The sequence below is a fragment of the Triplophysa dalaica genome, chromosome 8 (assembly GCF_015846415.1).
Source record: "Triplophysa dalaica isolate WHDGS20190420 chromosome 8, ASM1584641v1, whole genome shotgun sequence".
NCBI lineage: Eukaryota > Metazoa > Chordata > Actinopteri > Cypriniformes > Nemacheilidae > Triplophysa > Triplophysa dalaica.
Genome location: NC_079549.1, coordinates 19,945,556 through 19,967,860, shown reverse-complemented (window position 1 = coordinate 19,967,860; position 22,305 = coordinate 19,945,556). Strand labels below are relative to the sequence as shown.

Genomic DNA, 22,305 nt, shown 5'->3' with positions numbered 1-22,305 from the left:
ACACAGAAACAGATGAACACACCCCAGATCAGAGGGTGGCGCTATTGCGCTTTTGCGGTTAGACAGTAGATGAACGAAGTCCCTTGTTGCTAGGCAACTGTGCAGACGCCGGAATTGCGTGGTCATAAAAGACATGGCGACCAAGAGGGGGTTCGTTTTCCCCTTCCATTTTATACTACGCCGTTATTTTGTAATGATATGCATCATATTCTCCTTTAAACTCGCCTCGGCCACGGTGGAGGAGGCATTTCGTGCCGGACAGTCCACGCTTTCCCAGGTGGCTGCAGCATCACGTGATGTGCGGTATGCTTCTTAAATGTACATAAGTAATGTCAGTTCTATACTTGAAGGCCTCTATTAAACATCTGTTGTACAGCATCTTTTAATATTTTAGCCTTACTGGCGGTGCTTGTATTTTGGGGGCTAGAGAACGTTTGGGATATTAAACTTTATTAATTTACACGTGTGCAAGAACAGGAATCCTTGCGGGATGAAAGATACTGCAAAAAGCACACAACTTAATCAATATAGATAATGTTGGACATCATTTGTCCTGCGTGGTCAAGAATTGGACTTACTGGACATCTGGTACAATAATTGAAGTTTATTGGTTTGATTCACAGATCTGGGCTGTCTCGCTCACTCACTCTACGCACAGAGTATTACCAAAGATCAGCCCCGTCTATACATTTGGCTAAGCTACACACACATACATACCAAATCCTGTAGCAAACACATTCCAATCAGCCCTTAACTCCTCAGAGTTTTCTGCCTAAACATTCTCATTAAAACACACACATATTATGTTCATCAAAACTGTAATACAGAATAAACATTTAAACGTAATAAAACTTATTAAAAAAATCCTTCAATAACAAAATTACAAGTTATTCTCACATGTTCAGATATGTATGAATATGCTTGAAATATGTTGTACATGTAAACATTCATCTGTAGAAAACGCATAAACATGTAGACAGAAAATGTACAGTATAAAGAAAACATAAGGAATATATATATATATATTATATTACTTTTATTATAACATTTATATTTTGGTGAATTAGTATTAAACCACTCATGTTTACATCTCAAGTTTGAGTTGAATCAGCTCAAACTTTAAGAACAATATTAAGACGTATGTGATTGTACCTGTAACCTTACAGGTATCTGCTGTATGACGTGAATCCACCTGAGGGATTCAATCTTCGCCGGGATGTGTATATTCGCATGGCCTCTTTGGTAAAGACTTTGAGGAAAGAGGGCGATTGGGTGTTGGTGTTGCCTCCTTGGGGTCGGCTGTATCACTGGCAGAGCCCTGATATCCATCAGGCTCGCATCCCCTGGGGTGAATTCTTCAGTATAACCAGTTTGCAGGGCAACATACCTGTCATAGAGTATGAGGAATTCATTGCTGGTGAGACATGCATTCTTTGTGTGCTAGTTAGCATGACTGACAGGTGATTATTAGTTGTTATTTATTTATTTGCATTTTTTTATTTAACACTGATTCATTGGAATAAATACATGCATCCTTGCACACGTAATGTTTAATGTCTCTGTACATGTCAAAATCGTGCCTTTATCTTTGGTCTCAGAGTCTGGGGGTCCCTTCATCGATCAAATCCTCGTGCTGCAAAGCTATGCAGAGGGCTGGACTGATGGGAAATGGGAGGAGAAGGTGCACGAACGTCCCTGCATTGAACAGCTCATGTACTCAAGAGACAAACAGGGCTATTACAGGTATGGCATCAAAGGGGTCATATGGCGTGAACACATGTTTTTCTGTGTCTTTGGTGTGTGATAAGTTGTCCATGCATGTATTAGACACATACAATTGCAAAAATGTAAGTGTCATAAACAAAGGATGTATTCTATCTAAAAGCGAATGCTCACCAAAACCCACCTGAAACGCCTCCTGTAACCACACCACCACAAATCCATGTTAGTTCGTGGTATGGTTTGACTAAGACCTTCCAAATGTATACGCAAGTAAGGTGGGCATACATGTCAGTACAATTGCTTTGGAACCTGATGTTCCAAATATGGTAAGTGGCGTTACATTTCCGTCACAAGCTTGAAGTATTCAACCAATCACTACGCACTGGTTAACTGGCCAATCATAGCACAGCTCGCTTTTCAGAGCGATGAGCTTTGTTTGAAATCTGCGTGTTTCAGAGAGGCAGGGCAAAGAGTAGTTACAAACAAGCACTGTATGTGGAAAATACAGCGTTTTTGAACCTTAAATCGTGTATACACATTATAACTATCGATAATACTCGTTTTAGCCGTGTGATATGACTCCATTAAAGGAAAAGTTCACCCAAAAAATTAATATTCCTTTAAGTTCAGGTGGTCTTTTAGTGTGGTTAGGTACAAAGAGTGTAATTTCTATACCCTACTGGTGCTAAATGTTAATCATTTTTCCAGAGGTTGGTTTTGGGGTTTTGAGGAGACCCGTGCTCTGAATGCCACCTGTCTGTCTGCCCAGGGACATGCCTCCATGCTGGCCCCCATGCTACAGAACAACATCACAGCAACGTAAGTCAATTTATATCCAATAAACTTTACAAAGTATGAATTAAAATAACTCTTAAAGGCAAATGGGCATTTTGTTTGTGTTGTCATTGTGTGTGTTGTCATTGAACTACAGGTCGGTGATGCTGGACAGGGCGGAGACAGTCCTTCATGATCACTATGCTGGAAAGGACTACTGGGATGTAAGTTCATGGATGTTACATAAGCCATTATAAATGCATTTCTGGAATATCATGGTAGACTTCGAGTCTAAAACCCAAAAGTTTTTTGGTACATTATATATACCTGATGTACAATAGCCCTACGAATGTCATTGCATTGAATAACAAAATATATCAGGTACTTTAAAGAAAAAGTGTGTTGGATGATAAAAGTTTGTCAGCATGTTTTCGAAATATTTGTTTATTATAGAAATAAAATGATTTGAGACATAATTGTCCCCTTTGAGATACTTTACTCGCCTTTGAAACAGAATCACAGTCTGTCTTTTTTTGTACAGACACGGCGAAGTATGGTGTTTGCCAAACACTTGCGTATCATAGGGGACGAGTTTAGGGCCAAGTTTTTGAACTCAACGGATAAAGAGGACCAGACACTCTACAATGAAGACTGGACCAGAATAAAAGTATGCTTCACTTACATGCTGACTGTTCAAATATAGAAGTGCTTAGTTAATGTTGTCAATATAATAGACATCAATCGAAGACTGCTGTTTACTTAACAAGCCCAATAAAAGCAAAAGGTTTTTGTGAGCTGTCAAGTCTTTGAATTTATGGCATGTTTGCCATATTTGCTTAACAGCCTTGCATTGTTTTGACAAAGGAGACACATTCTTTTACATTAAATATTGTGACGTGTTGAATCCAGAACAAACTAGGCAGTTCCAGGGGAGGCCCTTACCTTGGAGTCCACTTGCGCAGAAAGGACTTCATCTGGGGTCACAGAGAAGATGTGCCCAGCCTCAAAGGTGCAGTTAAGAAGATCCGTAGTCTCCTGAAGAAACTCAAGCTCGAGATGGTTTTTGTTGCTACAGATGCAGATGGAGAAGGTATTGATGTACAAAGGATTTACACTTCTATTTAGATAATTCAGAATTCAAACCACACTTCCTTGTAGTCTGAAACATGTGATGTAGGAAATTGTGTACAAAGAAACAGTTCATTCCAAATTCTCTTATTTATATGTTTTATGTATATACAGACATTTATATCACGGGGTTTTTGCTTTTAGAGCTAGCTAATCTGAAAAAAATACTACCTGAGATGGTCCGATATGAGCCCTCCTGGGAGGACCTGGAGCTTCTTAAGGATGGAGGGGTGGCGATCATAGACCAGTGGATCTGTGCACATGCAAGGTATCGGGCCGCACCCTTTATCTTTCGCAACAATGCTGTTGAATTGTGTAGATGGAAAAAGCTGCATAATAAACTGCTCTGAGAGTCGAGTCATCTGTGTTAGTCACATAGTTAAAATAAATTGGTGGGCAGATGATTAGTGTGTTCACATATTCAATTTTACACAGTGCAGCGGTTATTTCCTTTTACACTAACATTCCTGTCTTGAAAAATTGTCTAAAGCGACATTGATCTTGAAATCCTGTTTTAGTAGAGATTTGTGTAAATCTTTTACACATTTTCATCCCCTGCGACTTTTATTCTGATGGAACCTTAAGCGTATTTTGCCCTTAAATATTTAATTTGCATATTGAATGACCTTTTGGTCCACAGTTCTTTTCCTACTGTCACTGGCTAATATTTAATTTTCCTTTTTTAATATGATGTCTGCAGACATCAGATTTGAATTGATACAACTTTGAGTAAATATCAGAATTCATATACATCAGAATTTATATATATTGAGAACATCTAGGTTTCTATAAAAGGAAGCCTATATGATTTAACTTCTTATTCTATTGATGAGGGTGTGACCTGTGTGGGTTTTTTTTTTCCATTTAAAATACCAAAAAACACGACCTCTGACACAGTGCGCATGCCCTGTAAGCTTTCAGGCACATTTGAGCAGTGACTTGACTGGTAAAAAATGCCCATTGTGTGATATGATCTTTCATCCAGTCTATCACATGCTGTTGTTAGGCTTTTGAAATGAATTCGTTTCGCAATCGTCATTGTTTGCATTGGTTTACCGTCTTTTTGTTGAATAACCAAACACCACTGACTCACATATACATTGTTTCTCCTGCCAGGTATTTCATTGGAACATCCGTTTCAACCTTCTCTTTCAGAATACACGAAGAAAGAGAGATCCTAGGATTCGATCCCAAAACTACATATAATCGTTTCTGTGGTGACGATGAGAGCGGTTGTGAGCAGCCCACACATTGGAAAATTGTCTATTGATAGTCAGAGAAAGCACGGTGCTAATCACACAGACTACCATTGATTTAAGAGGATTATATATATTTGAAAATGTTCTTCGCTGATGCAGTTGAAAACCCAATAGAGTGACAGTCATCCTTAGAACATATTGAGAAGATAATGATACACGAGCCAAATGGAAACTATTATGTTGCTTTTATCTTATCTCACATCACTCACGACAGAGTATATCTTGAAATGCTGCTATATTATCTTACAGTTCTCTGATTTTGGATCTGTGTAATACACTGTGATGAGTTTTTTGAAAATCAAAAGTTTTTTCCTCATTCCAATCCACGTCTTTCTTGTCTTGTTGTTCTTGATCAATGATTTTGTTTCATCACAATTTCTGCCTGTGACACGAACAAATAACATGTGAACATACATCTTATTTTAAATAGTATTTCTACTCTGCAATAAGGCAACAGTAATGTTGTCTTTAAATTTATGTTATGGTATTACTTTTTTTCTTTGTAAGACAAAAGATAAACTTCAAATGCCAAATTGTAACGACGCATGTCTATTCCTAGACATGTTCAGTATTACCACTGTATATTTTGATCTGTGCATTGTTTATAAAACATTAAAAAAGGTGTTTTAACGATAACATACGATGTAAACGTTTATCATTTTTTACTTTGTCCTGTCTTTTATATTCTTACCTTGATGTATGGCAAAATGCACAGTGCCTTTTGTTTTGGGTAGAATGTTTTCAGTATTTTATTACATATAAATGGCCAGATGATTGCAAGATTAATTGTTATCTAGGTTTTCAGTGATGTTTTGTAATCTCTCTGGGGGAATAAATCTCAATCTGGTTTCATTTAGATTGCAATCTGTTTAGCTCAAAGCTGTACAGATCATTTTACAATACCTGTGGGTGGAGACCATGCTTTGTCATTTATGCTTACAGACAAGAGGCAGGAGAGATGTTTCACAGTTCTTTGTTCTGTTGATCATTCTGGAAAAACTGCTTTTTGTGTAGTTTTTATAACCAACATAGTGCTGTGTTACTGTTTATTATTATTAGATTTTAATAAAAGACTTTTTACGTGATATCTGCTGTATTTACAATTTAAATATTGTTTGTTTTTCTTTTTAAATTAAACCTTAATGACAAAATTAAGGTTTAACTTTGTGATGTGCATTAAATACGATGTACAGGTTGTGTTTGACAAAGAAATATTTGAATAAACAAAATAAATACAAAAGAAAAAAGAGAAGGCAGAAGGGTTTACAAAGTAATCATGAAACGAAAATATTAACATGTTTATAATGACTATTAATAACATAATCTTTAACATTCAGATGTGATATGCAGGCCACAATTAGAAAAATATCTAAAATTGTAAATGAATCCACACACTGTCATGGTTCTGCACCATCTTGTCTCGCTTTTCTTGATCTAGTGGAAGAAGCATGACAGAACCTCTTGTTTTATGTGCAGAGAGGCAATTTGGCACTGATGGCTGTCCATACTCTCCGGTCTCGTCTTTGTCCCCGCCCTCTCGTTTCCTCATTATTGATTGTTAATGATGTCATACCCTACACCTGTTCCCCTCTTGATTTAGTTCCCTAATAATGCCCTTGTGTCTTCTGTAAGATCATTTTGTCTGGTTTGTATTGATGTGTCAAGTTAGTTTAGTTCCAGTTTACCCTTCATGTTATCCTTGTTTTACCCCCTCGTGGGTTTTTGTTTTGTTTTGTATTTTATTAAATATATCTGTCTGCGCCTGGGTCATCTGCCCTTGTTCCCCTTACCATTCATGACACACACTTTATGTGGGAAAGTAAGCTAAAGTGCCTACCTCTTTTTTTAAATACCATCTGCAGGCATTTCAACACAAGTGAAAATATCACAGTTATCAACTTACCTTCCTGTTATGAAACTTTCTCAGCCTGACATGAATACGATTTGTTTTAAAAGCAGCAGTGTGTGAACAAGAGGCATAATATAATTTCTTAATGGAGACCAACACTCATTTTCTTATAGCCTACGTGGTCTTGTGTCCATATGAAAGTGAAAAGGGGCCAATGTTGTGTTCTTTGTGTTCTGCATAAAACACAAAATCACGTTTGACATTTTTCAAAGTAGTTCCCCGTTCAGACATTGCCAACCAAGAAGTTGCGTGAATACCTTATAACACCGACTAAAGCACAATGGTGACATTTTGGTATTCCATACAAGCGCGCGCGCCACACACACACACGATAAACCGGTCATACAAGGTGTTTGTAAAACACGGGTTCTACGTCACACCCACAAGCGTCTCACCTGTGCTGAGAAAGTCAATGAGCATACACATCTACTAGATAACACACAGCGGCGCCAAGACACGAGGAGAAAAGCAAACCTTTTTTGCGCGAGATTAAACATTGTAAATCTTATTAACGTTGCGTTGTTATTATTTATTTTTGTCTGTTTATATACATCACATGGAGAGAGCTTTCGGCTAGGAATCACCTGGCAAAATGTATATACATCACTTGCACCGGACAAGATAAACTGAACAAAATACACAAACAGGCCAAGGTAAATATACGTTCATTTACGTAGAATTTCATGTGATTAATCATAAATTCAATATATATTATTATAAGTAGCCAAATAGAGAGTCATGTCATGATGTTGCGTGGCTATCCGGTCCTGATTTATTTATTTATTTTGATGCGTACGATCCCAAATAGGCTAAATGTTTTTTATATTAGAGCTTCTGTATAACGCACAAGACTTTTTTTGTAAAACAGCCATGATTCATTTTCTGTTGTGCAAATAGGGTTTTGATTCGTTTTAAATGATTTTGTATTTACGGTATATTCCGGTATTTACCCCTTTAAAATAATAGCCTAAGCCACCTTGTTCTATAAAAATGTTATCTTGACGTCTTTAGTTTTAAAAAGTGAACTTCTAAGAAAATGTTTCTTGTTTTATTCTAATCTCACTCTTATTAAATCTCACTTTTGTTTTTAACAAGGTCCAAATGACTTTTACAATGCAACATGAAATTTGTAGATGAAATGCACCTGTTGTCCACTGTCCAATTATTATGTTATATTATCTCAAGGCCTAATACAGTGACGTTTAACATTTCTTATTTTTTTAAGCTTGGTTATTGCCATTAAATACTTTGTCTAAATAAAAAATAGTTTTCAACATAGGAAAAGTTACAATTCTAATCAATTTTCTCTTTTGTCTCAATCAGCACTTTTCCTCCGATGGCATCCTTCGTAAAACAATTAAAACTTCTTCTTTGGAAAAATGGTCTGGGTGTCATCAGGCAGCCGGTAAGTAGGCCTACAGCCAAATCTGATTACATGACACCGTTTTTATTCCTATAGGACTGTACGTTTAGAAAAATAATTTGTCAAATATAGAAGAACTAGTTCATGGAGTGATAATAATGTCTGTATTAAACACAGTTTGTGTAAAATTCTCCAGAAGATAATTTATATTAGGCTGTGTTATGAATTGTTTGAAATTAAGTAATTCCTCTTTCCTTTTAAATTCAATTAGCTGTGGTTTAAATGTGTCCTCTTCATGTAACCAAAAAATAACATGGTTTTAGATTTTATTTAGGTTATGGTCTCATATAAACTGTACCACTTATGAAGTGGTACAGTTAAAATCTGTCAAGTTAGACTGCCCAGAATATTCCTTTGACTTTGAATAAAATAGTAGTATAATATAGACTTGATGCATACAGCACTTAAATACAATTTACACTGTATAAATATATATTATATAATGTGTTGTAATAGGCTGCTTTCTATGTTTCCAGGCCTGGTCGGTGGCTCTCATCATCTGGCCAATTGTCATCTTCATCATCTTGGCCATCACACGTACACAGTTCCCTCCACAACTCAAAGACACATGTATGTACCCTCTTCCACCTTCTGTGGGCCTAGATAAACATTAGGAAATTAATTACGTGTGGAATTTTATTATGTGATTATTCTACCATGAAACACTTCAACAGTAAACATTACATCAATAGATGTGACAGGAAAAAGGATGGAATGTTGTTCAGCTTGATATCTTGTTCTTTGTTTAATCCCATTGCAAGAGATGTCATGGTTAAGATAAACAGGGTGTAATATTAAGCAAAGGTTTGAAGGAATATTTCATTTGAAAATCAAAAGTCTGTCATTTGCTTCTTTAAACGTGTAAACCTTTTTCCAAAAGGTTATTTGTGTAATTAGGTCAAGCTTCAAAATGACAGAAAAAGCAGTATAAATCTTAAAGTGGTCTGAATAACAAAGTTTTTCATGTCTTTTAAAGTCATATGATACCTTTGTGTGAGACAGACTGAATTTTATACAGTATATTGCTTTTCTCTTTCAAAGTGTCTTTGCTCGTTCAATGACAAGATTATTAAATCATTGAATCTTTTGATTTATGATTTATGAAAAAATATTGACCACTTTTAAGAAAGAAAAACCCATTTGAAATAACATGATCGGGAAGTAAAAAGGATACAAAGTTTATCTATTGAATACTGTTTCTTGGGTTCTAGGCTGCTAAGTCAAGGTTTGCAGGTTCAGTTCAGAGAAGGTTAGACTCTGGGGAGTTATGGAGATCATGGTCTCATATTATCACCATTGTACTTCTGACTGCCACTGCACTTAGTGTACTGTAACTTCCCTTTCTAATGCGTGTAGCTCAATTGTAACTAACATAATGTTGATGGTTTGGTTCATTCTGTGATTGAGGTTCCATCTTCAGATTGTTTGTAAAAAGTGTTTAATTTGACACAACTAATGCACTCTTTCATCTCTTGGGAACAACTTACAACATTGTCTAGCTTGGGAAAATTCTAGTCTTTCTAATGACTGATTAGACAAAACTAGGGATGAGTTTTATACTTAGCTCATGTACTTGTACTTGTTAAAATGCACCGATACCTAAGACCGATACCTCAGAATTGAGAGAACTGTACACGTCCTTGGTCTTTAGAAAATGGTATCGGTGGATCCCTAAACAAAACGTTTTTTTTTTTAGAATAGCAAGAAGGATTTATAGTCTTTTAACCATCAGTACTTGGACATAAAAACAAGTCAGTAATGTTTTGCATCATAGGCCTTTGGTACCACAAAACAGCATTTGAACAAAAAGAAAATGTGATGGTTAATGGTTTATATAGTAAATATAATAGGTAAATGTAAAATGTAATGGTAGAGTGGTTAATCTTAAAGGGGTCATATGGCACGAATACGTGTTTTTATGTGTCTTTGGGTTTTTATAAGTTGCCCATGCATGTATTAGACACGTTAATTGCAAAAATTAAAGTGTCGGAACAAAAGATGGCTTCTATCTTAACGCGAATGCTCACCCAGACCTGCCTAAACCGCCTGGTGTTACCACACCCCCACAAATCCAAGTCAGTTCCTGGTATGAATTGACTAAGACTGCCCAAATGTATACGTTAGTCAGTACCTTGAGTACAATTGCTTTGGAACCTGATGTTCCAAATTTGGTAAGAGGCGTTACATTTCCGTCACATGCTTACAGTATTCGATCAATAACTACACACTGGTTAACTAGCCAATCATAGCACACCTTGCTTTTGAGAGTGATGAGCTTTGTAAAAAATCAACAAGTTTCAGCGAGGCGGGGCAAAGAAGAGACACAAAAATTTTTTTTTTGAGCCGTGTCATATGACTCCTAAAATGCTATGAATATATAATATAAAAATAAATAAATTTGTATAAATTGTTTAAACTTTTCAGTTTTACTTAAAATAAAATTGGATCATTTTTGTGGTTGGATAAGGAAAATCAGAATGTGACATTCTGGCCCAGAAAAAAAATCTAAGCTTTAAGCCCTGAATATTTTTTATGTCGTTTCTGTCTGTAAAGACGACATTACCTGAAGCTGTCTGTCCTTTGGGCGTTTTCTGTTATTTCACATATCCCTCTTGAGAAGCAGGTTGTTATGCCATTCTGGTAAATTGTTCCCTAATGACCTGCAATTAGCCTCAGTGTGTTTATATCCATCAATGAGTAATCCAAAACTCATTTGACAAGGAAACAAAAATGGTAAACCTTTTTATTTCTGAGCTGATTCTGGTTAATATATTCTTCTTGATATTTACATACGTGAGAGATGTACAGATAATGGTGTGAACGTTTACTAGCTGAGACTTTAAATTCTTTGAAAAGAGAATCACTTTCTGTTTGCATCCTGCTTCCAGTAATTTTCCATTATATGAGCCACAAAGACGATGAGTCATTCTCAAAGGGTTGAAACCCAAAACTCAATGAATGGTGAAGATATTGTGTTTGGTAAATTGAGAAAAGCTGGTTGCTGCTGTATTGTCACAGCACAAATCCTTTAAAGTCTATAGAGCGGGAAGAATCAACTGAAAATGGCCCGTGAGTGCTCCCCCTTGGCGCCATCCCTGTTATTGCTGAAACAGATTACAAAAACTAAGGTTGCATCCAAATACCCCAACTTGCTCTGCCCAACTCAACAAACCTCAAGCCAAATAGCCTGAGAAGCAAAGGTTAACACATACGCGAATGGATGGAGTGAATGACGATTCATTAACAAATGATGATACGAGCACGAGCAGTTAATCCACCCGGCTGTTTCTCTATCAGCAATCTCAGCATCTACCTTATCACCTTGAGAGAACCACTACAAATAGACAAAACAGTCTTCAGGCATCCCTCCACCACCCCTGCTCCTCACCATGAGACCGCTTACTCCCACAGGACGACAGGGGAGAGCTCTGTGTTTGGGCTATTATCGTACTCCAAGTTCGGAAGAAATTCCCGGGCTCGGAGCCCTCTCCCCGGACAGCACGCTTAGACAGACTTAGAACAAATATTTTAATGTCACTTTTCTCAGACTTTAAAGTGATTTAAATCCAACTCCCATAAATTATACTTTCGATGGTTTGTGGGCAGCCTGTGCACACGTTGTCTGATATTGAGACCATAGCAACATACAAAGCAACACCTGCACATGATTTTAAGTCACGATGATGCTTTGTATAAAGAACAGGCTAAAAGTCACTAAGTTAATGTACCAAATCAATTTGTCAACAGTAGGTTCTTTTGAATGGTAGTTTTGGATAAGGTTTCTTGATATTCTGTAAAGTGTACTCTCAGTTTTGTTTGTTTTTGTATTGTATAATGTCTGAATTAGGAATCTTTGTTATCTGTTTTTGCTCAAAGCAGAAATATTTTGCAATAAAATGACAAACATTAGGATTTCATAATCCCACATCTGATATTTAAGGTAATTTATAACAAAATTAAGCAAAGCAACAACTCAATGAATAATTCCTCATGTGAATCTTGTTTGCTCTGTATATACAATAAGCATAAGCCATCAGATGAATTGTACATTTGTTACACCCCAAGTAGGTCATGGGTTCATGGTTTTTATTCTGTCAACACTGTTTGCCAGATAAACATTGCATAACTATCTCAAATAATAGAATGAAAGCTTTTAAGTGATCACTCTTGGATGTACATACCCTATACCTTATGACGCACTGAAATGTGTGCCCTTTTAGGGGCTCACAAAATCAAACATGGATTATTACTAATAATAACGATATACCCGAGTTAAATAACAGTATGCAGAGTGAAAAACACTATTCCATCCCAGGAATATTAATGTGTCTATGGTTGAAAAACAGAAAAAAATATATATTTTATGCTTCTTTTAGGCTATGTGGCACCACGCAACCTTCCGAGCACCGGGTTCTTCCCATTCCTGCAGACGCTCATGTGTAGCACAGACAGTCACTGCATGAACAAATCCTACGTAACACAAGGACAGTCTAAAACCGTTTGGTACACGGGTCATCGACGACGCAGGGATGTCCAATCTCACAGGTAACACATGACCTCTCGCTCGCTGTACTGTTTTCCCTGAAAGCCTTTGCAGGTAACACCATGACTATTATTCGAAAACAATGTCATTGTTCATTTTAATTTCCTGAATCAGCTAGAGTTATAGTAAGGGTGGACGTTTTGACTTAACTGCTAATGATCGTTCAAAAAAGCCAATGGAAACTCGCTTATGTCGAGAAATGCCACACCTGTTAGTTTGATGCATCACTGGTAAGACAAAATACCTCCTACGACATTGCTATCTATTTTGCTAAGTCACTGTTTACAAGAAGAATGCACTTCGGTTTGTTGTCCGGCAGTAACTTCTGGGCTTTTTTTTAATGAAGTAATGTTTACTGAACTACTCGTTCATTGGCAGGTTTTTTAGCTCTGTGTGTCTAATGTCCTGTTAATTAAGTAAAAACCTTTTTAGTCAGTGGGACCATTATGAAACATAGTTTTTAATAGACATTTCAACTCAGACTTTTGAAGCTAAAGTACAAAAAATACAAAAGAAAAAATCTTTGACCCTCATTGTATGTTCAGCATGCGACTTCAAACTTGAGTTGATCTGACCCTGTAAATCTTAATAAGACGTTTAGGTCTTTACTGTTTCCATCTCATTCTGTGTTTTTGTCAACCAGCTGAGACCATAATTATTGTTTGTGCCATCTCACTAAGTCAATGTTTCACAAGGCGACACAATTTTTAATGTTGTGTACTTTACTGTAATCTTTCCATGTGATTCTTCTTTTATTCGTTTTTGTGTTTGTTTGTAAAGCGCCACCGTTTATAAAACACTGTTCAACACAACATTGTTCAGCAATGTTTTCGATAATTGTCACTGAACACAATAAAATCTGTTCAGACTTACCGCAGGCTTCTATAATAACATATTTTCTTTGTGTGAGTAGCAGATCAAAAAACACAAAGTGATGAACACATTCTGGTGATTTATCAGATTGAACCGAGAACAAAAAAGGGAATCTCCCACTCTCTTTATCCTGAGAAAAGAACCCAGGAAAATCTTGACTACCATAGGAGGAAAAACTGCGTTTATAAATTTCTTTCTGTTGAACACAAAAGAGGATATTTGGAAGAATGTAGGAAAGCAAACAGTTTTTTACTAACATGGGTATTTTTCCAACTTGAAGGTTAAGGTGACGGATCTTGTATCTTAAAGGAACATTTAATTCTGTACATTGCCTGCTTCTCACAAAAGAGGGTTTGTCCTTTTTGTAGATTGACATTCATGGTAACTCTTACCCACATAACTGCACTAAACATTCTTCAGTGCTCAAAGTGTTTTGTTGCATGGTAAAAAATCATACAGGTTTTGTTAGACATTAGGGTGTGGTGACAGAATTCTCTTTTTTGTTGAGGTATTTTTCAATTATTTGTGTTGATTAATGCTTTGCTGTATTTTTTAGTCTTCCATCACTGCTTCATGACTTACCTCCCCTGGCTCATCTCCAGAAGGGAGGCCTTTTTCATTCCATCCTTAAAAGAGATACAGCAAATCAACCAGAACTCATAGACTTATGGGACCGAATACTCAGTATGTGCAGTGTTTCAAATCCTATCAAATAAAATATCACCCATTATATGTTAGACTATTTAAAATGGAAATTTAAATTTAAACCCTGATATGCGTGCAGTATTTATTAGTACACAAGTGTTTTTGTTTTATAGTTTGTGGTAACAGTGCTTTATGTTTAGATTCCAGCCTTAAGTCACAACCTAATGTAACCTCAGTCATGGAGGCTTTGAACAACACCTTACTGGTTGATCAGGTTAGCCACTATACGTACATACTTAAAAATGACGGTCATGCTTAAATACATATAACTTGTTATTTGAAAAATTCTGATGCTAATTTGATTTTAAACTTTACCAGTTATTTATTATTCATTTGTATCATTAAAACGGCCAACAAAATGGCTCACTTCATTTTGTTGTTTAATAGGATTCAATGGAAGCTGTTTGGGACTCTGTTAGCGTCTTGAAAAATTCCATCTGCAACTTCTCCATGACTGCCATGAACATATCAAGCAGTGCCCAAGTGGATTCATTGACATACGGCCTAATAAACTTCTGCAGGTCCAACAACACTGTTCTGGAAGCGTCCTTAATAACCCTAAACCAGGTGTGTTCAAACAGCCCACACAACTCGCAACTCATTATTCTTAAAATAATAAGAATAAGCTTTTATGTTTGTGTATTTTTTCTGTGTGGGATGTCAGGTGTTCCTGAATAACCCAGAAGAAGTGTTGAATGCAGTCGGGGAGAGCGTGGTGGTTGTAGATAGGCTTCAAGAAGAAACGTCAGTGTGGGACTTCTTGCTGGGCCTGCCTGATCTTTTCCTAAAGCCCACAGATAAAGAGAAGCTAAAAACCGGAGCGGTGGAATTAGGAAATCTAAAAAAGTTTGTATTCAGGAATTCACATAAATCAGATTTTTTGTAGGGGGCGGTATGCTCGTTTATTTTGTTTATTTTAAACGTGTTTTGTAATTAAATAGGTATGTAAGTAAGTGCTCTGTCCGATTTTATCGTATGTTTCTCAAATAGTATGTTGTGTGACCTTTTTTTTAAAAAGAATCTCAAACTTGATTATTTGCATAGTGTCTTGAGCTTCGTCCAGAGCATTTTTCCCGAGGCCAATCTTTCTGCCTCCGTCGTGAACCCAGTCATCGATAAAGCCATTGGCTTTTTCAACTACACCAGCTCTTGGCAAGGGAGAAGTAAGTTGAAGACCTGCTCGACATGCTCTTTTTTTTAATCATTTCCACATGATTCATCAATTCCTTTTAATCTAGTCAGTTTTAATAGGAGCACATGTTTCTCTCGACTTGTTTTGTACTGATCAGCCAAGAAGCATATAGTAAGAGGTTGCAGTAGGCCTACTTTCCTTGTTTCAGAAGGATTCATAGGCTCGGACAGTAGGCTTTCCGTGATGGAACAATTGATTAACATATTAAGATATTTATCATAAATTATATTATTAACAGACCTTCTGAACCTTTGGAACACAAGGGGAACTTGTTTACAAAGTTTAAGGTAAATATGTCCATTTGACGCATCGTACCGATTAAACCAAAGGCTAATTTTCATCCTAACTTGAATGTCATATTTCAAGTCTTAACAAGTCATATCAAAAATATTTAAAATCAGCATATCTGATTGATGTGACAATCTAGTGCTCGGGGTGTCTTTGTGCATATTTGCTTGAGACCTAACTACTAAGGCTAGTAAAAGGTTGCTTGTGAACCTTGCAATGTCATTTATTAGGAAATATGGAAACCAGTGGGTCTATCAATCATTCACATTTATTTGTAAATCATTTTAACACAACATACAGTAGTGTACAGTACAACTTTTAATGGCTGTATATGACTGAAGTGACGCAGAGAAGGAAATAATTTGTAACCATTTAATCCTTAATTCACCCATTAACCTTAAATCAACTTTTTAAAAACACTATTGTCATATGTGTAGCATTAATACGATATCAATAATCGCGATTATAAATGATACAATTATTATCAAAACCGGTATATTGTGAGACCCCTACTACTTACCATCACTGAAAGATATGTTTCATTATTCTAGTACTTAGAAATACAGGATCCACTGGTGTTAACTGATGCAATAAGTGTTCTGACTCATCCAGATAACATGCTTCAGTCATTTTTGAATGTTACCTGCCTGCATTTATGTTCACAGACGAGCCCTTCACTTTTCAGCCTTACAGAGTTGCAATCTCAATTTTCTCTCTCTTTTCAAAATAGATACGTATATCAAATTAAGTGATGTCTTGACACAAAGCAGCATTGATCCCCTCGCCTCAGAGATAAAGGACCTCATCAGACAAATCCAGATTCCTCTGGAAAAGGTACTTCTTCATGATTGTTCCACACAGTACATGTTCTATACATTTCGTGCATTCTCTGCTTCATGTTTAACATAATTCAAACTGTAAACAAAATATATAATCCTATTGTATGTAGGCAGTTTGTGTTTTGAAACTGAGCCATACAGTTTTTGCTCGAAATGTAGTTGTTGATTTCTTTTTAGATTCAAGTGCTGCTCATCGAAGAGGACTTCAATATATTTTTGTGTGAGAATAACATCATGGCCTCTTATTGCTGGAGTTGGGAAGTGAGACAGATATTTCAAGCGATACATAAGGGGAAGGTTGCCCAGCAGGTACATAAAAAAACATCTACAGCATATGTCGTAATATGTAGGCATTCCTAAAGTGCGGCTCTTTATCATAACAACATTGGGACACTTTTGTCTTGTTTTGCGCCACACAGACAAGTGAACCCAGACAAGTGCACAGCATTCTGAATTGTGAATACTGATCCTTACCTGATATGTTTCATGTATGTCGGAAATGCGATAAAGTATAAAACATGTTGAAAACAAATATGGTGTGGAAACAAACAACAAAACAGTATTTCAAATTAAAAGTCATCAGAACTGAACAGTTCCCTTTTACCCACCGCAGCCCTGGTTTCATGATGTGTGTTCCAGTGTCCTGACACGACAATATTTGTACGAAGTTAATTATTTATAACCAATTAAATTTCTTAAGAGGGTATGCATTAACGTCACCTTCCCACGTGAACAAGCCGGGACACACCCCCTCGAGTGCCACGACACGTTCCCTTGAGTGGTAAAACACAGAGCAAAATGGCTGCTTTCAATTGGACAAACAAAGAAACCAGGACTTAAACACGCAATTATTTGCTGAAATTAAAAGCAGTCGGACTGCACGTGATCCTTACGTCTCACAAAGGAACCAGGTGTTCCTGTTTTATTTGGATAAATTCTTGTTATCAAACAGTTCTTGGTCACCATTGACTACCATAGTAAGAACACAAAAGAAGATTTTTTGAGGAATGTAGGAAGCAAACAGTTCCGGGCACTTTTGACTACCATTGTAATTTTTTTTACTATGGTGGCCAAGAAATGTTTGATTACAAGCATTCTTCCAAATATCCTCTTTTCTGTGTTCATCAGAACAAAGACATTTCAAGAAATTTGTAACAACTCAGGACAGAGTAAATGATGAAAGAATTTTTATTTTTGGGTGAACTGTCCCTTTTAGCAAACTTTATTGCATGAAGTATTATGTACAAATAAAAGTGACCTTATCTTATATTCTGTCATTATCTTTTCATTTTATATGTTTTAAATATATTATAGACCAAACATAAAGCCAAAATGTGTATTCTCCATTACAACAGGTGCTGGTGGCATGGAGTCAGAGCTCTTCTTCAGCAGACATTGCCTTTGCTAAAGAGATGGTGAGCAACATCTTGGGCCTCATCTCTCCAGCAAGCTCCCAAGCTCTTTTTAAAAACATCAGGTCCTCACGCAGCACCAGCGACGCTCAACCACAGAGTGTGGGGGAAAAAATGTATGTCAACCAAATTTATTCATACTGTATTCAAGTAAATATTATATCTGTTTTATCTCATCACTGGTTTGTCCTCTACAGATTCCTTGGAATCGGCAATGCAGCATTGGACTTATTGCGTGGACTGCCTGGCTGGGAATACATTCAGACTTTCTTGATGGCTGGCCATTCGTCTATGCAGATGGCGAGAGTTGCAATGGAAGTGCAGATGCGTAAGGACCAGAAAATTATGATTAAAAAAAAAATATGTTGGGGAAGCTACTTGAAATGTTTTTAATTCAAATAAATAAATGAACAATGAGAGTGACAACATTAAACTTTAGTAGATAAATACAATAATAACTTAAAATCTGTGTTCATTTATCCGTCTCGCAGCATTTCTGAACACTGTCCTGAAAGACACCAAGATTCTCCAGGAAGTCTTCCTTTCCTTAGCTCAGAATGAGACCGTTGCTTACGCCTTGGCTGACCACGTCATTGATTCCATCGAGCAAACTCTGATCAAAGTGAGTTGAAAAAGCAAATTATGTATGCGCTTAATGTAGATTATGTTCAAGTATTAACGTTGCCTCAACGTTTAAAACAGGTTTTTAAAGGCAACACTAACTGCAGTGACCTGTATGCTCCTTGGGCATGGATGTCGGCATACACCTCTGTGAACCCTGAGCTGTGGAACACACTGATTTGCTCTGAAAATAACACGTGGCTTGAACAAATGTTGCTGACATCACTTAACCCCATAACTGAAAAGGTATGGGGACATACTGTATTAAGAAGTGATGCTCTGAATATGATATCAACTATGACTATTAATCTAATTATAATAATAATGTCATTACAGTTTGAACAGTTGGCTGGCATTGTTTATGGAAATGTGAAGTATAATGTCACACCCTCCGTGATCATGTCAGAGTGGCACACAGTATCAGCAACATCCATGGTTTATGGTACTGCCCTCCTAAACTTGGTAGCTAAGCTTGGCCAGACAAACTTCACAGCGTGGATGTCAGCGCACATTCCAGTTCATTTGTCCCAGATTCTTATGACCAGGTCAGAAACCATTGCTTTTGGGCCGGAATGTTTCTTGTTAAAAATGACTATAAACAAGGAACAACAAAGTTGATGTGAAAACATGGTTAGCCGAATCATTTTCATGACTAGCTTCATCTTTCTTTGTGTGTCTTATTATAAAACAGGGGTTTGGAGACGTTTAAAACCATTAGTCCTCAGCTGGAGCAGAGCTATCTTTGGCCCTCCATGGAACCGTACTTCCATATGGCTTATTGGATTATGACCTACCAACCCAATGTCACCTCATCACCAAACTGTAAGTTTCATTACAAGAATATGATTACATATGTATACAAAAAAGGTGTATATTTCAGACATTTTGAACAAATCGATGATAAATCAATTCTCTTCAATTGATTCTTAAAATGTGATCATGTTGCGGAATTGATTCATAATAGTAACTGTTATTTTATTTATGTAATATGTATTTGCTGTTTGACACGGTAATACAATGGGTTATGTTTTCTAACATCATCCAAATATGCTGCCACATTTCAATGCAACATATCAGTAATGTCCCACTGTTTAACACAGTAAAGGATAATTAAACCTTTTGTATATTTTTGGACTGATTTTAGTATTTAGACTCTGTAATCAATAAAATGAAATTACTTTGTGACAAAAACACTTTTGCAGGCACTCTTCAGTCATATGCCTTTAGATGCCAGACCAACTTCACATGGGAAGCATTTGTTCCCTTGATTCAAACTCTGATCACAGAAATGTCAAGCAATCCTGCCAGCCTGCTTAGGTAAGGATTTACTTTGGGACATATTTATACTCAAGTTATCTTTGAATATGTCAGAGCGTGTGGCCGTGTGAACAACATGAGTTTGAGTCCCGGCTCGTGGTCTTTTCTTGATCCTGCTGATATGTATCCTGTGTAATAGATGTGTACACGTTTTATAATTCAAATGTATCCAGTTTAACAAGTATTGAGTTTAACAAGTAGTATAATTCCTAAATAATGGAAAGTTTAAATAAGATGTGTCATAAACTGAATGTCTTTTTATACAATCATCATTCATTTATTTCTCTTTGTTTTTAAGACCTATCCAGGGAACACTGGCTTTTCTTCAAAGCGTCTACGATGACAGATACATGGCACTTTTGCAGCAGGTTCTTGCCAGCAACTCCAGTCCACTGTTCACAAATGATACTTTAGCAATGTCAGCAAAAGGCCTGTTGCTAAACCTCATCAATACAGTTGATAAAGAAATTCGGCTTCTCTCCAATATTGAGTCCACTGAGCAGTTTAACACTCAGATCTCACACTCACTGTTAAATGACATCATGGCCTCTCTTGGATTGGGACAGCTTGACAACATCTTGTCCGATGGTTTGCCCATCTCCCGTCTTGACCCAGTTGTTCAGAATATCCTTCAGTTCCTGCGAAACGATTCTGTACTGATGCTACGCAATGAGGGGGAGTTTGCTGTGCTGACTGAAATTTTGCGCCAGCTTGGAACTGTCTTACCATCACAGCAACAGCATCAGGTAGAAGCAGTGCTCAACTACACTCATGCCCTGATTGGAGATCTGAAGATCTGCTCAGCTATTGGTCAGGACTGTATTGGTAACACCCAAAAGGTGTTCGAGCTTCTTAATCTCACCGTTTCCCTCCTTCCCGATAAACCTTTTAATAGCCTAGCGGTCAATGGTAACATGACTCTCTCTGTTGTTGGTGACGTGCTATCTCTGGTCTTGCCATGGAGCATGTCAGTGCCAGCAGAATCCACCAGTGAGATTGTCAAAAAGGTCCAACATCTTCTTCACCAGATTTATGCATCTTCTAATGGAAATTTTACAAGTATTAATGACGTGCTACAAGCCTCCAATCTCACTCTTTCGGAACTAGAACAAGTCCTAAATGCTATTAATAGATATAATGGGTCAGCCTTCAACAATATGCTGGATCTGTCTGTCGAAAATATGATCCTTCAAACCCCACAATGCCTGATCAATCAAAGCGTTCATTCTCAAAGTCCCCTCTATGGAGAAGCCGGCTGTGTACTTCAGTTCATTCAGAGTGCTGTTCGATTGCTACCTGTGGCAGAAGACATTCAAACAACTCTTGGACACTGGCTCAGCATAACTGCTGCAGGATTAAATAACTTTTCCAGTCCCGAAACCAACGCACTTGGGGTGACCGAAGAGGTACTTACAACAACACTGTCAACCATCAGACAAAACCTTCAAAGTCTTCATGTGGACAATGTGACTGTGATTGAAGGTGAGCTGAACATTCTGGAAGACCTTTTGAGAATCTCTTTCAGAGAAAGGTATCCATATCACACCATAAACTCAACACTGCTGGCTCATGGAGATTCTGCACAGAAGGTATATGGAGAAATCACAATGTGGTACCTAAACAAGCTTGGGAATGCCACCAGCGGCAGCACATTTGCAGAGATTCTCCAACCGTTGATTCACATGGCCAAGAAGCATGTGGACTTGATCAACGCAGAGACACAGTTGAACACACTGATAATGAATCAGATCCAAAACTTGACTGCTCATGTGAAGCTTCCTCTGGATGGTGAAGATCTTACACAAGTTGCCAATGCGATCATGACCATATTGCAAGGTGAGCTGGGACTGATCAAAACGAACCTTGAAATCCAACAGGTGTTCTTTGATTTTGTTGGCTTGCCAATGAATGCCAATATCCCAGATGAGATTGACGCTCAAATCATGACCTACCTCAATTTGACAAAGGATTGGATCACTAACCCGCAACTGACAGCAGCACTTGGCAGAATCTTCCAGTGGGACATTAGCTCTCTAGATATCACAACACCTGGGATGGATCTGGAGCGTCTCATTCAAGCCATGAGTCCACTACTCTACCTAGAGGAGCAAGCCTTACTCGCTGTTGTTGAACAGGTCTCTCAATCTGTAAACTACGCTATACACTTAGCTAACAGTGATGGTGGTCTTCAAAGTGAAAACTTCACCAATTCCATCATTCGTGCTATGAGTGTGGTTCTGGAAAGATTTCTAATGAGACTGGAAGTCTACCTCAGGATGTAATTCATGGTATTCTTGGTG

At 37.3% G+C, this 22,305-nt stretch overlaps 2 protein-coding genes across 3 annotated transcripts; both read left to right on the top strand.

Annotated features, from left to right (window-relative positions):
• Positions 1 to 18: 18 nt before the first annotated feature.
• On the top strand, positions 19 to 5,968 carry pofut2 (protein O-fucosyltransferase 2). Of its 2 annotated transcripts, none has more exons than XM_056754937.1 (9): positions 19 to 303; positions 1,167 to 1,417; positions 1,599 to 1,743; positions 2,431 to 2,541; positions 2,654 to 2,720; positions 3,038 to 3,163; positions 3,406 to 3,586; positions 3,769 to 3,892; positions 4,780 to 5,968. In XM_056754937.1, the coding sequence occupies exons 1-9, from the start codon at positions 134 to 136 to the stop codon at positions 4,892 to 4,894; spliced, it is 1,290 nt and encodes a 429-aa protein (XP_056610915.1). In that variant the 5' UTR covers positions 19 to 133; the 3' UTR covers positions 4,895 to 5,968. The 2 variants fall into 2 exon arrangements, with proteins under 2 accessions (XP_056610915.1, XP_056610914.1); XM_056754936.1 differs by having other exon boundaries at positions 4,741 to 5,968.
• Positions 5,969 to 7,224: 1,256 nt separating this feature from the next.
• LOC130427231 (uncharacterized) lies at positions 7,225 to 22,287 on the top strand. Its single transcript, XM_056754496.1, has 19 exons — positions 7,225 to 7,445; positions 8,116 to 8,197; positions 8,692 to 8,785; positions 12,592 to 12,760; positions 14,188 to 14,315; positions 14,477 to 14,550; positions 14,724 to 14,903; positions 15,001 to 15,182; positions 15,381 to 15,499; positions 16,547 to 16,650; positions 16,833 to 16,964; positions 18,011 to 18,183; positions 18,265 to 18,395; positions 18,559 to 18,689; positions 18,770 to 18,934; positions 19,025 to 19,233; positions 19,380 to 19,510; positions 19,891 to 20,005; positions 20,304 to 22,287. The coding sequence occupies exons 2-19, from the start codon at positions 8,129 to 8,131 to the stop codon at positions 22,285 to 22,287; spliced, it is 4,290 nt and encodes a 1,429-aa protein (XP_056610474.1). The 5' UTR covers positions 7,225 to 7,445; positions 8,116 to 8,128.
• The last annotated feature ends 18 nt before the right edge of the window (positions 22,288 to 22,305 follow it).

Bases quoted from the DNA above. Each gene is read 5' to 3' on its own strand.
- LOC130427231 (XM_056754496.1), top strand. From the start codon at position 8,129: ATGGCATCCTTCGTAAAACAATTAAAACTTCTTCTTTGGAAAAATGGT. The intron at 8,786-12,591 runs GTATGTACCCTC...TGCTTCTTTTAG, and splicing joins TCCACAACTCAAAGACACAT to GCTATGTGGCACCACGCAAC. The intron at 15,500-16,546 runs GTAAGTTGAAGA...TTTTCAAAATAG, and splicing joins CAGCTCTTGGCAAGGGAGAA to ATACGTATATCAAATTAAGT.
- pofut2 (XM_056754936.1), top strand. From the start codon at position 134: ATGGCGACCAAGAGGGGGTTCGTTTTCCCCTTCCATTTTATACTACGC. The intron at 1,418-1,598 runs GTGAGACATGCA...CTTTGGTCTCAG, and splicing joins GTATGAGGAATTCATTGCTG to AGTCTGGGGGTCCCTTCATC. The intron at 3,587-3,768 runs GTATTGATGTAC...TTTTGCTTTTAG, and splicing joins TACAGATGCAGATGGAGAAG to AGCTAGCTAATCTGAAAAAA.